This window comes from Toxorhynchites rutilus, chromosome 3 (genome assembly GCF_029784135.1).
Source record: "Toxorhynchites rutilus septentrionalis strain SRP chromosome 3, ASM2978413v1, whole genome shotgun sequence".
NCBI lineage: Eukaryota > Metazoa > Arthropoda > Insecta > Diptera > Culicidae > Toxorhynchites > Toxorhynchites rutilus.
The window spans coordinates 153374534-153391996 of NC_073746.1; the positions used below are offsets into that span (position 1 = coordinate 153374534).

General features: G+C 37.7%; 1 protein-coding gene across 2 annotated transcripts in view; it reads left to right on the forward strand.

Moving 5' to 3' along the window:
- LOC129774401 (inactive dipeptidyl peptidase 10) overlaps nt 1–17463 on the forward strand; it is a 502809-nt gene that overhangs the window by 68756 nt on the left and 416590 nt on the right. For both annotated transcript variants that reach the window (XM_055778134.1, XM_055778135.1), the window contains exon 2: nt 14942–15881. In XM_055778134.1, the coding sequence (XP_055634109.1) occupies nt 15852–15881 (30 nt within the window). In that variant the 5' untranslated portion in view covers nt 14942–15851. The remainder of the gene's footprint in view (nt 1–14941; nt 15882–17463) is intronic.

The following is a 17463-nucleotide window of genomic DNA, read 5'->3' on the forward strand; positions in this document are numbered from 1 at the left end:
CTTCCCGACTTGGCAAAACAGCGTTTGCTGAACTTGTTCAACAAGTTTCTGGAGCTGAATATAGTCCCGCATGACTGGAGACAAGTGAGAGTGATAGCCATACGAAAACCCAACAAGCCGGCTTGCGATCACAATTCGTATAGGCCGATTGCAATGTTATCCTGTATTCGTAAATTGTTAGAGAAAATTATTCTACTTCGTTTGGACAAGTGGGTTGAAACGAACAATTTGCTGTCAAACACGCAGTTTGGCATCCGCCGAGGTAAAGGGACGAACGATTGTCTCGCGCTGCTATCTTCTGAAATCCAAATCGCATTTGCTCGCAAAGAACAAATGGCTTCCGTTTTTCTCGATATCAAAGGGGTATTTGATTCAGTTTCCATGGAAATTCTCTCAGAGAAACTTCATAATCGTGGACTTTCACCAATTTTGAATAATTTCCTGTACAATTTACTCTCAGAAAAGCACATGTTTTTCAATCATGGCAGCTTGAAATCTTCTCGATACAGTTTTATGGGCCTGCCACAAGGCTCCTGCCTAAGCCCCCTCTTGTACAGTTTTTACGTCAATGATATAGATGATTGTCTAACTAGAGATTGCACGTTGAGATAACTTGCAGACGATGGAGTTATTTCCATCTCGGGTACTAATCCCGCCGTTCTGCAAAAATCCTTGCAAGATACCCTGAACAACCTGTTCACGTGGGCTCTCAAGCTGGGTATCGAATTCTCTACGGAGAAAACCGAAATGGTCGTTTTTTTTTGGGAAGCACGAACCCGCCCAATTCCAGCTTCACCTATCCGGCAAAGCGATCAGGCACTCGATGTTTTTCAAATACCTTGGAGTATATTTTGACTCTAAATGTACCTGGGGAATACACATTGCGTATTTGAAACAGAAATGCCAGCAAAGAATCAATTTTCTGCAAACAATTACCGGAACATGGTGGGGTGCCCATCCAGGAGACCTCATTCAGTTGTACAAAACAACGATATTATCAGTGTTAGAATATGGCAGTTTTTGCTTCCGATCAGCTGCCAGGATTCATATTCTCAAGCTGGAGAGAATACAATATCGTTGCTTGCGTATAGCCATGGGGTGTTTGCATTCGAAACATACGATGAGTCTCGAGGTTTTGGCAGGAGTACCCCCGCTTACTCTTCGGTTCACAGAATTATCCTACAGATTTCTCATCCGTTGCAAGATCATGAATCCATTGGTGATTGATAACTTCGAAAATCTACTCCAACTGACTCCTCAGTCAAGTTTTATGTCTTTATACCATGAGTACCTTAGCCATGAAGTGCATCCTTCACCGGGCATCTCCAACCAAGTTTGCTTCCCATACTTTTGCAATTCCTCTGTCAATTTTGATCTGTCCATGCGACAAAAGATCCATGCAATCCCAGATCATCTACGCTCCGATTATATTCCGGAGATATTTTCGGCAGAATATGGGAAAGTTAGATCTGATAAAATGTTCTTTACTGACGGTTCATCTTCAATGAAAATTCCAGTGCCTCTTTCAAACTCAAAGATCCTTGTTCCGTGTATGTCGCTGAACTGGGTGCGATATACTACGCTTTAGGGATCATTGAAACATTGCCCATCGACCATTATTTTATTTTTTCAGACAGTCTCAGCTCAATAGAGGCAATCCGCTCAATGAAAGTTGATAAACGCTCATCTTATTTCCTAACAAGAATAAGACATCTATTGAGTGTTTTGGTCGAAAAATTATTCAAGATTACCTTAGCATGGGTTCCCTCTCATTGCTCGATTCCGGGGAATGAGAAAGCGGACTCGCTAGCTAAGGTGGGCGCTTCAGAAGGCACACTTTTTGAAAGGCAAATTGCTTATAACGAATTTTTTCACATTCCTCGTCAGGACACACTCGTTAGTTGGCAGCGCATGTGGAGTGAAGATGAGTTCGGTCGTTGGTTACACACGATTATCCCTAAGGTTTCGACGAAAGCTTGGTTTAAGGGATTGAATGTCGGTCGTTATTTCATTCGCGTGATATCTCGGCTTATGTCCAATCACTACAACCTAAACGCGCATCTCTATCGCATTGGGCTCGCAGCAAACAATCTTTGTGATTGTGGCGATGGCTACCACGACATCGAGCATGTTGTCTGGTCGTGTATCCGGTTCCATGCTGCTCGCTCTCAGCTCTCTAGAGCACTGAGAGCAAAAGGCAGACAATCGGATATCCCCGTCCGGGATATCTTAGGTAGCCGTGATCCTGATCTTCTGCTTCATCTATACCTGTTCCTCAGAAACGCCGATGTCAACGTTTAATGATTTTTCCTTCGTTGTGTCCCTGTTTCGTATCCCTCCTATCCGATCTATAAACTTTTACTTAGTCGCGGCAATACATACACACACTCTTACAGATACACGGGCCAAAGGTTGTGCAGTCCACTGATGATTCAACAAAAGCCAAAGGTTGTACCGCTCATGACAACTCTACACGAGCTGATGATTGCGCCGGCTAGTGACCATTCTATCCTGGATTCCTCGAGAAGACGCACCACGCTAGATATGGGGTACAGACTAGGGGGGCGTTGCTGATTAATGGTCAGCTGCATCCCAATAGGAAGTATCCCGTGTCGGGCATAGGTACAGATCATTGAAGACAGCAACATCACAATTACGAAAACACTTGTAATACTAACCTCGAGCCAACCGCGAGTAATCGGTTACATATTACTAACATAGTTATAAGGCAAACATTGTCGAAATATTGAACTCCCGGCCCCGTCAGGTTGACGCCATATGAGCCTTAATAAAAATATATATATTTTGGATAAAAAAAAAAAAAATAGTGGACCATGTGACAATCATTTGTATATTCAATTTAACCAATTTCCTAGCGCCGAATTCAAACCAACTAATTTTTTTTCTTGAAGCTAATAGATACCTTGTTGAACTGTGCTTGAACCCGTTGATGTAAAATGTACACATTCTGAGTATATTAAAAAATAAACTTGGTCCACTCTGACTGAACGGATCAGTGGAAAATGCTGGTCTTCAGTGTGAATGATCTCAAAATGTACTGTTTCAGAATGCGATTTAGGCTGTAGCGATGACAATGAATTCTAATTTGACGATTCTATTGACGAATACTGTCTAAGATGATTGAAAGTTTATGCTTAATGTTCGCCGTGCAGTCATATTCATGCCAACAGTAGATGGCAGAGACTATTATGCCGAACGCAAACAAATGTGTATGCAGTTCCAAACTCACAATCCTCCTCGCTCTAATTTTCATAGCAGAATGACACACTATGATTCACAACTGTTAATTGATTGAGAAATATTTCGAAATTGTTCAGTCATAGTGAACCAACTCCTAAAAAAATGCTTCATTTGGTTCAGTCAAAGTGGACCATGTACGTATAGGCTGCCAAATAACTGCCTTTTTTGACATGATACTTGATGTTTTTTTTACAACTATTATACTTCAAAGTATTGCCAGAGGGTAGCTAAAATTTCTGAGAACAATATTGAACGAAAAAATTAAATGCTTTGAAAACTGCAGAGCATTAAACTTTATGTTCGTTTTTCTCGAAATCATAAAAATATCACATGGTCCGGTCTGACTTAACACCGACCATATATTCCAAACGAAAATCAAAATGACAGATCCAGACAACCAGTGAATATGAGCAAATGTACTTTTGTTCTTCAATATGTTTTGAAGTTCATTCTTCCACCAGTGTCATTTTCATCTCGATTATTCAAGATGCCAGAATTGAATTTCATTTTAGCCAAATGAATATCAGCTGTTGTTAACTTTTAACCATAGGCAGCTGTGTGCGATTGGTTTTTATTTATGCCGTTGTTACCGTCTCGCCAAACAAAATCCTGCGCGATTTCTTGCAAAGTTGGTTTCATCGAACTCGGGCGTTATTATTCTCTAAATGGTCCAGCCTGATTATTTTTTTATTTTTGAATTTTGACTCAAAATCAATGCCAGAACGAATATCGTTTCGAATGTGATGAATATCAATTTGTTGCTTTTGATATTAAAAGTAAAAATAATAGCGAAGATATGAACCCCACTCAATGCCGCATTCATTCATTATAGCAAATTTGATCATGCTTCAGCGATATGAATAAAATGAACTCGTTTGTTACTGTCATCAATATTATGAGGGCAGTGTGCTTAATGCGGAAAAAAGTCATTTACACTGAAATGAAATCATATTCGTTACTCGTGAATATTTGTTGATATTCTAAGACACTGGCTGTCAACTCCTAAGACGAGTTATTTGTTTTGCGTTTTCCACCTTTCATCTTTCTGTTCGAATATGCAGAACAATCCTTGCTCTTTACATATACAGGGAAACTTCTATATAACGTACCCTCGATATAACGTCACTCGATATACCGTACACATTTTCAATGGACGAATTTCATGCCAACTCGTCTTAAGAGTAGGCAGTGAAAGTTCTGGGTGTAAAGACACTGGTTTTTTTGCTTACTTTAAATCTCCAAAAAACAAACTAGACTACTTTTTGAAAAGGGCCATTTTTTAATTTTTTACCAAAAAATTTCTAACTCAAAAACTGTAATACCTACAAAATTCTGGTCAAATAATGAAATGTAGGAAACTGTTTGAATTTTCATAAAAAAAATATCAAACTTTTTTAAAAATGCTGAAAATTTGAAAAACGCTGAAAAAAAATTTAATAAAACTCGAAAAAATCGCAAAAAGTAACAGTGCCCTTCTTCCAATGTACGAGGTATGGCTATTAAATAACGAGACTGGTTACGAAAAAGGGTTATATTTAAAAAATTACGGTACAAAGATATGCTCCCCTTCAATATACTCCCGTTGGCTCCTCACACACCTTTTCATTCGTTTTTTCCATTGTTCGAAGCAGTGCTGAAACTCTTCTTTTGTGATGGTGTTCAAAAGCCGCGTCGCTTTTTCCTTCGCCTCTTTTACAGACTGAAAATGGGTACCTTTCAGCACGGATTCGATCTTGGGGAATAAAAAAAAGTCGCATGGGCTAGATCTGGCGAGTACGGGACATTTTCGAGCACTAGAATGCCCTTATCGGCTAAAAATTGCTTCACCGATAGCGCGTTATGGGCAGGTGCGTTGTTGTTCGTGTTTTTCGTCAAACATGATTTCCGACGCGCACTGCAAACCACGTTCCATTCAAACCACTGCTGCTCGCAAACTACTACAGTGACAAAAACGCGTTTTCGTACGTTTATAGCAGACACTTCAAGTTACCGAACGCACTATTCGTTTTTCTCGTAAGGAGGACATATTGGTGGTGGTTTGGACTATTCATTTAATTTTCGTTCAGAATTTCAAAAAAATGTTTTTGAGAAAAATAAATTTTGATTTTCAAAATATTTTTTAATGTAATTTTTTAAAATTTGTTTGCTATTTTTGAATGAAAGCTTGAACCAATTTCTACATTTTATTGTCTGACTAAAATTCTATAGTTCTAATAGTTTTTAAGTTAGAATTTTTTGAAATGCTAATTTTTTTTTTAATTTTTTAGAAAAAAACTTTAAGACCTACACATTTTTAGTCAGAGAATGAAATAAGAAAAATATTTAATTTTTCATAAAAGAATACAAGAAATATATTAAAAATACACAAAAAAAATATTTTTTAACCCTTTGCGGCCGGAATTAATTTTTTTTAAAGAGATCCTATTACTTTTCCACGCTAATAATACTTCATTAATACCGAGTACAGTTACCTATTATTCATAGATACTCCGTATACATTCGTGAAAAAGTTCACTAGACATTAAAATTCATTTCCAAAAAATGTAAACTGTTACACGTTTGAATAAAGTATTTAGTATGATACTTTGCTGTGGTGGCTGAGAGCAGACAAATGACCACAAAGGGTTAAAAATTGATTTTTTTCTAAAACAAATTCAGTTTCAGAACTTTTTTCATTTTTTTTACTTTGCGTTTCTTTCGAAATCATCTATAGTGAAATCAATTCCAAATGATGTACATCTCCATTCAAGAGACAGCTTGTTAAATCTGGTCAAACTTAACACATGCTTTTTACGCTTCGAAGTACAAAGAAAAAGACTTTTCAGGCAATTTTTCTTGTACATCTTTGAGTATATAGTCCCGTTCGTAAAATGTTTGTAAAACCACGCTGTTTTGTCCGCAACTGCGAGCTCCTTGCCAGATAAAAATTTTTTTTATTTCATTCCCAGTCCGTAGGGAAAAATCTTTGAGTACCTCAGTGGAGTGTAAAACGGCCCTTCTTATTAATTATGTACAGGAACTTCATTTTTGTTCGCTGTAGTCCTTCAGGGCAGTCAATTTCAATGGTTTTGTGATCCTTGTACTGGACCAAGTCGGGATTTTTACGTGGGTGTCCAACACAGTTTTGTGGAAAAAAACTGATTTTTAAGAAATTTCACTGTAAGAAATACACATGTCGATACATGACAGAAGCGAACACTAGTGGCGTTGCTTCTAAAATGAGCAATGATTCCGGATTCTATGAAAATAATGAAAACAAATTTCTAAATAAAATATTCATGCCAATTAGTTCTTCCTTATGGTTCCCCTATCCCAATGAATTATGCCTAAAACGAAACCGTTTTGTTTTTTTAACAAAAAAATTCAACTTGAGCTTCCGCAGTTCATAAACTTTTATTCCTTACTGCAGGAATTGAAATCACTCTTTGTCCTCTCTTCAAAACAATAAATTTTCGAACATAAACACGACATCATCATGCGATAAGGAGAACACACAATTTCCCGCAAATATTTCCCTCGCGAATGCTGAACTCTGGAAGCATAACTTATAAATACAAATTTATTGCATCTCATAAATATCGCAATGATTCGATATGTATGAATTATTAATTCGTTCCATAAACTGACATCCTGCACTTTATGTGCGGCAAACAGCATATCACGTACGTAGCATATATCTCCGATTGAATCTATCGGTGGTTAAATGAATCACTTCCCGGCCGACGGTGACATCGCGCTCAGATCAGAACTTGATCGTATCCCAAAATAAATAGCTATCATAGAATGGCGTATGGTTTCGCTACTGAGTCTCAAAGTTCTGCTATCACTTTTCAATACAAATTTTCGAATAGTGAACAATCCGGTCGACCAAATAATTTATTAACTACTTTTGCATTTATTGCTCGGAGAACGAGATTTTTTTCCCGCTTCTCATAATCGTATGGACGAATCATTGTGGCCCGATTCTAAACTTCGACAATATTTTAGTCAAGTTTGTCATCCCAGCAGCGTAGATCTTATAGAAACCGAACTGATTTAAATGGACGAATTGGCTGGATGGCGAAATATTTGAAACATACAGGCAGTGCAGAAAATCAAACCAAAGCTATCCATTACTGAATTTTCAACATCAACTCGAACATACAACGATTGGAAAATTATGACTAGCACTCGACTTGAGCCACAAATTCACTGATCCAGCTCGGATGCGCACCATATGCTTCTTCGGTAATCATAAATAACAGTGTGTGCGAAAGCATTAAAAGCGGTCAACGTCAGCCGACAACGGATCCGAGTTAGCCTCCGTAGCCGCGGGATAGCAAAATGATGACAAATCACCCGGCCTTCGGTTGAAGTGGTGGTTATCCATGCATTAGTCAGAAAGAGCACCATCTGACCAAAGATAAATGTTTACCCTAAAACTGGGCTCCGTCTGACGCTTAGAAAATAACGCAGCAGACTACAACTCAGATTGAAAATGAAGTGTGAAGTGAAATGGAATGGAGAGTCTCATCATTCCCCGAGGAATTAACATCGGTTAAGATTGATGCGATAGTGAATAAGAAAATCAACGGAATTCGTTGAAGATTGGAGAATTAATAGTTCGACAGCGTCCGGAAGATAAGGAATCTTATAAGAATTCCAAATTGAAGAGAAAAAACAATAACATGAAGAGATTTCGACGAGAGCTCGAGATTCTGAAAGTAAAAATAAATAGCCAGCATCACATCACTCTTAATGAACCACGAAAATTGTTTTGTCCTTCTTCCGATTAGGAGTCTATGGGAGGATGTTTATTTTTCTCCGTCCGGTCAGCGAACCAAAAAAAACGGAACCTAACTTTCTTTATGCACTGATCCACCGATGATTGCCGTCAATCAGTCCAGAACAATCGTGTGCCATTAATCTCCTTTTAATTAAATTTTCCCTCTCGCGTGGTCTTCACTTTACTTCACCCCCACCAGCAAAAATAATGGAGAAATAACAAAGTTTTCCATTTTTCTTCTCGCTCGGAAAATCGTTTAGGGTTATTTGAAGCCGGACAGAATGAAGTTAACATGCCGGCTATATTCGCGCAAAAACAAAAGCTGGAAAGGGAAACAAAACCTAAATGTTTCAATTCCGCGCCACAACCAATCCTTCGCCCAGAGCGGGTTGTTGGAATTGGGCAGTTTGTGAAAAGCGTTGATGTAATACAAAAACAGCGGGAAAAGTTTATGTGGTTTCGTTGCAATAAAAAAGTCACAGGAGGGTTGTGTCCAAGCCACGACCGCATAGTTAACGTAGGATTCCGTTAGGCTATCTGCTTCATGCTGATTTTGGATATGTTTGAAGAATTACATTGTTAAACTCTTCAATAATGATTTGGATCCGTTTTGTCTGGCTGTTAGGTATTGTTTGTTCACTTCACCAGTGTCCATAACCGAGTGATAATGATAGAAGGATGGTGATTAGTCATTAGATTGTGCGTATCACGTACCAAAGCCGCCCTCTGTGGTCCTGGACGAGATGGCTCCTGTGTTATGTATGGATGAAATAAAGAAAAAAAGCTCATCAAAGCAATATAAGATAATTATCATTATCGAACACAATTTTTCTCACCCGAAAAAAAGTGTTACTATAGTATAGAGAAAATATATTTGAAATGGAAAAGTAATTTCATTATTAATTTTTTATTTTCTGAGTGTTTATTCAACCTATTTCCTTTTCGTTTTAAACCCAATGGATGCTGCATGCCTCAATGCGAATTTAAATTATGTTAACAGCACCCAATACGATATGTAGAGCATATGTGATATCACTTTTTCGAATATTCCTTCATTTTTCCAATTTTGCTCGTCGCATGAACTTTCCTTGGGAGATAAAAAAAATCGTTTCATATTTCAAGTCATTTTAACACAATAGCTACCATACACAATTTTACACTTACAGTTGTGCTAAAAGTTTTACGAAGCAACCAACATAAAAGTTCCAAATTTAAATTTTATTTATATTCTATCAAGCATAAGTTCTATTCAGAAAAACACTCGTTCATCGCTCCCAACTTATTCGCCAGTACGTATGCAATCAGCAATGCTCACGCTAGTTACAATGAACACTATCCATTTGTGCGCGTCGTTAGTTAAACTATCGAGGGTATTTACATGCTGATTTCCCCCAGACACCTAGGATTTGAAATCTCTGTTAGGGAATACATGTCGGTGGGAAAAAAAGCTCCCCCTACTTTCATGTATCTGCAATGCCGATTTTCGCCAGGCAGCTTGGTTTTGATGTCTCTGTTAGGGACCCGCCGCATGTGTCGTCAATTTCGACCAATCAGAAGTAGGTATTTCCGTTGGGATATGGGTTGAGATTTTTCAATTGTTCGATAGTTAGTTTCATGACATATATTATTTTATTCAATGTAAAAAATTGTTATGGAGTGTCGAAATTGATTGACGAAAAAATCTCATCAATCCATCGTGAAATGACTGAGCAATAAGCATTTCAAATTGGACAATTTTCACGATGCGCTCGATTTTCGATTTTCAATTTGTACCCCAATATGTTCCCGAAAGACGTAATCCTACGTCAAAAGAATACATATATTCAACAGGGTATAGTTAACTTTTCCGGCGTCTCGTTGTTAGCGTATCCTGTTTATTGATTAGTTCATACAAAAACCTGTAACTATCAACTACTTGTTTGACACGTTGAGTCCAGGTACTGACATTGAATTTTTGGCCGGAAACGCGTCGGTCATGGTCCGATGACCGACAAGGGACACTTCGTTTGGATATTGTCGATACTGTGAAATATACGAGAGTCGTTCAAAACATAAGTTTCAGTGCCTCAGATATCGCGGAAAAATAAAGTTAGGACAAAAACAAAGTGATTTTCGTAATCTACGTTTTATTTTCTATTTTTCTATATAATCGCCCTAACGTTCGAGGCATTTTTCATAGCGTGGCACGAGCGAAGTGCGTAGCGTCCAACTTTTTGAAGTACGATGTAACTGCGTCACGAATTTCTTCAGTGTTATCGAATCGTTGACTGCCGAATGCCTGTTTTATCACCGGGAATAAGTGATAGTCACTAAGGGCGAGGTCTGGGGAGTAAGGAGGATGCTCGAACACAGTCCATTTGAATTTTTTCAATTGCTCTTGAGTCACTGAAGGAATTCGTGACGCAGTTACATCGTGCTTCAAAAAATTGGACGCCACGCACTTCGCGCTCGGAGTACAAAAACTCGTGCCACGCTATGAAAAATGCCTCGAACGTTACGGCGATTATGTAGAAAAATAGAAAATAAAACGTAGATTACGAAAATCGCATTGTTTTTTGTCCTATTCCTCCGCGATTTCTGAGGCACTGAAACTTTTTTTTACGACCCTCGTAGTAACAATGTAGAAAATTATTTTTTTGGAAAGGACAAATCGACCTGCGGGGACCGATGTGGACCGGACGAAAAGTTTATTTCGGTCGCTTTCTTGGTCAGGGCTAAACTGCTGTAATCTCGCAGTTTGACGTAAGTGACTTAACATTTAATGTATAATCAGCATACGCGCGTGTATATTACAAGAATCATATTACAGAATCTGTGCAAAATGTATTCACTTTATGAAAACATTGCCATCGGTTCGATTTTCTAAAAAATACAGTTTCATTTAAACAATGCTACATAAATGCTTAAATAAACACAGTTTTTTTTAAACTATGCTACATACGTCGGTTTGTTGTGAAAACAGCGAATCTTTTTTTTCCTTTTCTTCTCTTTGGCACAGACCTACTGATCCATAATTGCCAGGTGTTGTCAATGAAATGTCAAGATATTCGACGCGAACAGGTAAAGCAATTCGGCCGGTTAGTTTGTCCATGTATTGGACTTTTGAATTTTCATTAACAGATAGAAATGTCGCTTGCTAATTCAGTTCAAACCTCAGTTTTTACTTCTTTCAAAAAACTGGCTAACTGTTCATATTCCATAAGTGATATTTTGGTCTTGTCTGGTTTAACTTAGAGCAATGATATAAAACATGGTCCAAATCTTCGTCTTGGTCGCAGGTGTCGCATAGACTTGAATTATTTAGTTTCCACTGAAACATTGTTTCTTCCGTAGCTGTATGGAAATTTCTTATTCTGGAAAGTGTAATTGTGTCTTCGGTTCCGAAGTGATAATTTGGAAACCATGGTTTTAGGTTAATATTCTTCATCATTTCAAAATGTTTGCTTCCTTTATTCTGCGAAATTATTTTATAATTGGTGTTCCATTGTTCTTTAATTTCATTTTTAGCCTTGTTCAGTGTGTACCCTAGGGTAAGATATTATGGTTCTACCGTGTTTCTGTGTTCCGCTGACCTGGCAGCCGTATCCGCTCTATCATTTTCTAATATTCCTACATGACTCGGTATCCACTGGAGCGCTACATGTTCTAAATCGTTCCTATTTATAATGTTATATATTTCAATAACAATATAGTTTTCCGGTGTTTTTGAAAAGTTTTGTAGAATTTGACAGCTACATTTAGAGTCCGTGAAAATTATCATTTTGTTTTGAATAAGATTTATCGCATGCTTCAATGCTTCTAAAATCCCTATTAGTTCTGCATTCATTATAGAAAAATCGGGGTTTAGTTTGTTGCTTATTGATATTTTCATCTGTGGGTCGTAAAAACCACACCCAGTCGTAGTGTCCATTTCGGAACCGTCCGTATACAAATGGTAGAAAATCTTGTATAGTTCCTTTATAATTTAATTTGCTATTGTTCTTATTATCAAGCTGATTTTTTAATTCCAACTATGTAGGGGGAAATTCTTAGATTTTTATCAGGTTCTGTGAAAATCGAGTTCATCGAACAAAGATCAGCAAGTATATGTTTGTATTCGATTGCTGTTTTTTTCTAAAAATGAAATATTTCTGTTTGTGTTGTTGTTAATTGTAGGCATTAAGGTTTTCCAATAAAAGTTTTTGACTATTTCTTTCAGCGTGAGATACTCTGCCCTATTTATAATAGGTATTTCTCTCGTTTCCGCGAGAATAACGTTTATTGGTGTTGATCTTAAATATCGAAGCGCTGTTCTAAGTGCTTGATTCCTGGCAGTTTGAATTTTGTATATACAGGGTTTTCCAACTTTAAATTCCGAAATTGAAATAAAACACACTTAGAATTCGAATTTCGATGAAACTTTTATTTCAAATTAAAGTTTGGTTTATGCCATTATTTATGTGTGAAATACAACATCATTCAAATGTCCACCTAGGACTTTCTCGCACACCTTGATCCGGAACAGGTAATTTTCGATAACTTTTCGGCACATATGGGGCGGTATCTCGGTCATAACTTCACGAATGTTGTCTTTCAAATGTTCAAGAGTTTGCGGAGAGTTGGCATGGACACGGTCTTTCGCATAACCCCACAAAAAAAAGTCTAGCGGGTTCAAATCGCATGATCTGGACGGCCAATTGGCATCACCAAAACGCGAAATTATGCGTCCCTCAAATTTCGTTCGCAATATAGCCATGTTCGGTCGTGTTGTGTGGCACGTGGCACCGTCCTGCTGAAACCACATGTCATCCGTATCCATATCTTCAATTTGTGGCAAAAAAAAATCGGTTGACATGCGGCCATAGCGCTCACCATTCACAGTTACCGTCTCGCCGTCCTCATTTTCAAAGAAATACGGCCCGATGACTCCACCAGACCATAATGCGCACCATACAGTGACTTTTGGCGGATGCAATGGCCTCTCAACAATCACGTGTGGATTTTCTGAGCTCCATATACGGAAATTTTGGGTGTTCACATAGCCACCGAGCTCGAAATGTGCCTCATCGCTGAAGAAAATTTGATGCGAAAATTCAGCATTTTGCTGCTGTTGTTCGTTCAACCAATCGACGTATGCCCGACGCATTCCATGGTCACCACGCTCTAATTTTTGTACCAGTTGGACTTTATATGGATGTAGGTGCAAGTTCAAATGCAAAATTCGCCACAATGATGTTTTTGACAAGCCCAATTGCTGAGCACGCCGTGGAATCGAAACATTCGGGTCATCCTCCACACTGGCAGCAACAGCAGCAATATTTTTGGCCGAACGCACATTACGATGATGCACAGGTTTCACAATATCCACTACGGATCCAGTTTGTTCGAATTTACGCACTACATTAACGATTGTGTGCTCTGTAGGCCGTCCATGACATTTGCCGGTTTTTCATCATTTTTATAGTATAATTTAACAAAATTAACACGTTGTGCGATGCTAAAACGATCCATATTGTAGAATGGCAGACATTCAACTAACGATATGACGCTTTGGTTGACAGCTATGTCAAACGGTTGCCAGCGCAGGGCTGTATACTTTCGGAAGCCCGAAATGGAAAACCCTGTATATATATGTTTTCGAAGCAATCGCATATACAGTTATCCCATATTCTATTGTCGATCTAACTAGAGCTTTTTCTACCTGCAATACAGTTTTTGGGTGAGCCCCTCCTGTTTTTTTTATGTTTTTAAGATATTAGTTTTCTGCTTGACATTGCTTACCGTTTCGGTGATGTGTTTTTTTAAAGTTTAATTTTTGATCTATCCAAAGACCTAAGTTTCTCGAGACCATGTGTTTCTCGACATGAGGAATCATGATATTGCTCGAGATATTTTTAGCAAAACATAAAAATGCTGATTTTTCAGTATTTACAACCATGTTCAAATTTTTGAGATCTCGTACTATATTAATCAATGAAGCAATCATATTTTCACTGGCCATGGTTGAATTGCGACTTATTGTAGTCATGGCAAAATCGTCCGCAAACTGATATAGAATAGTATCTGTCTTATTATTTTTGTGAATGTCTGCAGTATAAATATTAAATAAAATAGGAGATAATGGGTACCTTGGGGTAATCCCTTGTTAGTTGATTTTGTTATTTCAGTGCGATCGTTCAGTATCAGTTGTGCTTTTCGATCTCTCAGATACTCATAATTAACGTTGAAAGTGAAATTGCGATTATATATAATCGACTCCGACCTGTATAAGGACGAATTTTTGTAGAAGTACTAGACAATTTATAGTAGAAAGGAAATTGTAAAGGGTCAAAGGGTAATCAATCAATGGACTCAATGAACTCACTAACGTTCATTTAGTAAGAAAACGTGGATGTTTGAAAGTATTCAAATCAAAAAAAAAATATTTTGGACGGGACGAAGTTCGTCGGGTCAGCTAGTATGTTATAAAAACCAATCAAAATAAATGATATTTGCCACTGGGGCTCATGCATCTTTGCTCTTTAAATTTTGTCTGGAATGACAGTACAACATAAATAGATATGTACTGAACACTTATTTGCTTTTCTTCATCCGAGCTCAATTGATATGAACAGAATATTAAAATTCTATTTCATCAATCATTATTATACGTGTTATGAACCTATTGAGTTGCAACATAGAGACGAGCGATATTTGGAACATGGATTTCATGATACAAAAAAATAACATTCCTTTTTTTCAACGGTTGATGATGCTATTAAATTTGCTCCCGTCTCCATTAATGTTGATTGCCAGATAATGATACTGAGAAAAAAAACATAGCGAGTTGTTTACAAACAAGCCACATATTTTTTCATCACCCCGATTAAAAAATCATAACGCCCGAAGCCATTATTAATATTATCTCTGCGGCCATCTTTCTCTCCTTACTTCCAGATTTAACGAGCGTAATCTGATTTATCTGGCCCCAGGAGTACTCAATCACGGTGCACACTCACACATCCACCCAACCATCCATTTAGTGAAATCATCCTAAAAATGGTAGAACCATGGTGCCGATGAGGAACAGCACATGAGAATTCCACAACCCCCCGAACAGCCCAGAATTGTTGTATAATCAAATTTCGTCCGTTCGATTTTGGCACGCGTTGGACATTTGTACGTGTGCACTTTGCTGGCAGTGGCAGCGAAAGCGGAAGCCAGGAGATTGCCTTCAAAGAGCTGCCACCCGTTCAGCAGAACGCTCCTGGATCGGTTACAAGAAGGCGAAAGAAACAAACAGCAAAAAAAAACAAACCGGACATCCGTTTGAATATCTTATCACAACAGAATTGGTCATCGATGGCGTTTGTCTAGCGTGTGGTCTGCCTTGGGGGCTCAGTAGCCGGTCCGCCGATCGGAATGCAAACAATATCGTGTCAATAGTCCGACACATTGGTCGGTGTACCGTCAGGGGAGTTGTCAGTGGGCAGAACACCCTAGGGATTTCCCGAAAAGACAGTTGTCCACCCACTGAGGAATCGTTTGAGTGGCCAACTGTATTCGTTGCTTTGTTGTTTTATTTTTTTTTGCCGTTGTTGAGATTCCGGAAGTGAAGTGCTTTTCTTGCTGCGTAAAACGAGAGTGTTTCCTTTGTTGTAAGAAAATGTGAATAAATGGCAAACATATCTCGTGGTGCAGATTGATCTGATTTGTGTGATAGTGAGAAGAAAATTGAATGCTCTGAAGGAAAAGCAGAGGCAGTAAAAGTAGAAACAGGAGAAAGGAATTTTTATATTCCCACCCCGAGGAAGTTTATTGCTCGCTTTGTCAAGAGAAGTACAATTCAATAAGCACTGTTGACAAAATGACGGAGGCGGACAACTATGATGACGAGGTAAGCTTTTGTTATTTAAGATACGATATGATATTGATTTTGTAAGACATTGACTCAATGAATCAACGACACGGTGTCAAGAGTCTCGGTGTACAACGCTTTCGCTTGAAACATATATTTGACTAAAAATAGAGCCGTTATTTTTATATCGTTATCTGTTCAGTAGCAATAATTTTTAATCAAATGTTATGCAATATCATGAATTCAATATTTATGATTGTTGAGTGGTCACTCTACAGAAAAAGTAATTTTTAGGGTTATTACCCAAAACTTAAATTCGAGTTTTTAAAAGTAAAAATTTTCATAGTGCAATAGATTTGCTGTCTTTCGAAGAAATATGAGGAAACAAACCAGTTTCTTCCATTGTCATAACGATAGGATAACGATGAGTCCATGGTGCATGGATGATCATGGTAAACAATATTGTTAATGGGAAAAAGTAAATATTAGGGTTCCCGACGGAATCACTACTTCTTTGGCTGCCCGATGAATACACAATACACATATTTCTGAAGATATGTTGTCTGATTGCGTACCAGTGATACTTAGAAGATTTGAGACACAATAATCTAAAATTTAGATATGTGATTCGTCCTACTCTGGAATTTATAATTCTGTATATAAATTTTGTATTTCGGCATCAGGAATTACTAATTATCATCTTGCAGATCTTACAGTAGAGATCAGGATCCTGCTACATGTAAATACACAGTACATGAATGGAATCTGAAACATTAAAAATTCACGTCTGGGGTCTGCGTTTAGTGTTACCTTGAATATTGATATGGATGGAAAAACTTGACCTGCAATTCTGAAGTTTGAGAATTTTTAATACTCATGGAATTCTAGAGAAAATACATCAAGTACCTTCAAACTGGAATCTGGGCTTCGAGATTTTTTTTTATTTCGATATTATCGAAACTTTTCAAGAAAATCACGGAAGTTATGTTGTGATTCAAATGCAGAACACGGTCATTATTATCCGTTTCTGGTTTGAATCAAACCCACAAGTGATTTATGAATCACAATTACATCCTTAGAAACTGAAAGTTAAGTGTGAATTTCGGCATTCGATAGCATCGTGGAGTGGCCCTCACACCATACCACCGAGATAGTGTAATTTAACACCGTTGGACAATTTTCTGCGGGACTATGTCAAGTCTAAGGATAATGCCAACAAACCATAGACTCTTATTGAACTCGAGGTCAGAATACGAGCCACTATTCCTACCACTGCGTAAAATTCTATTTTACGGAAACTGTACACCGTAAAATAGAATTTTAGTGCTCACGTATCTACGAATGCATGGTTTTTTGAATGGTATTTTCTGTCATAAATTGCGTAAGATTTTCCATCTACGAATGTGAAGCTTTATCGCACCATTTTTTGTCGAAATTTATTTGTTCTCCTTCTTTCTTAACCCTTAAATGGATGATTTTTCGTTTTTAATTACATATTAAAAGTAAAAAATACTGTGTTAAGAAATTATGTAAGGAAGAAGACATTAATGTACATATACATCATCATGCATTAAAGGGTTAAAACCCACTCTATAGAATTCTGTCAAAACCGTTATAAATC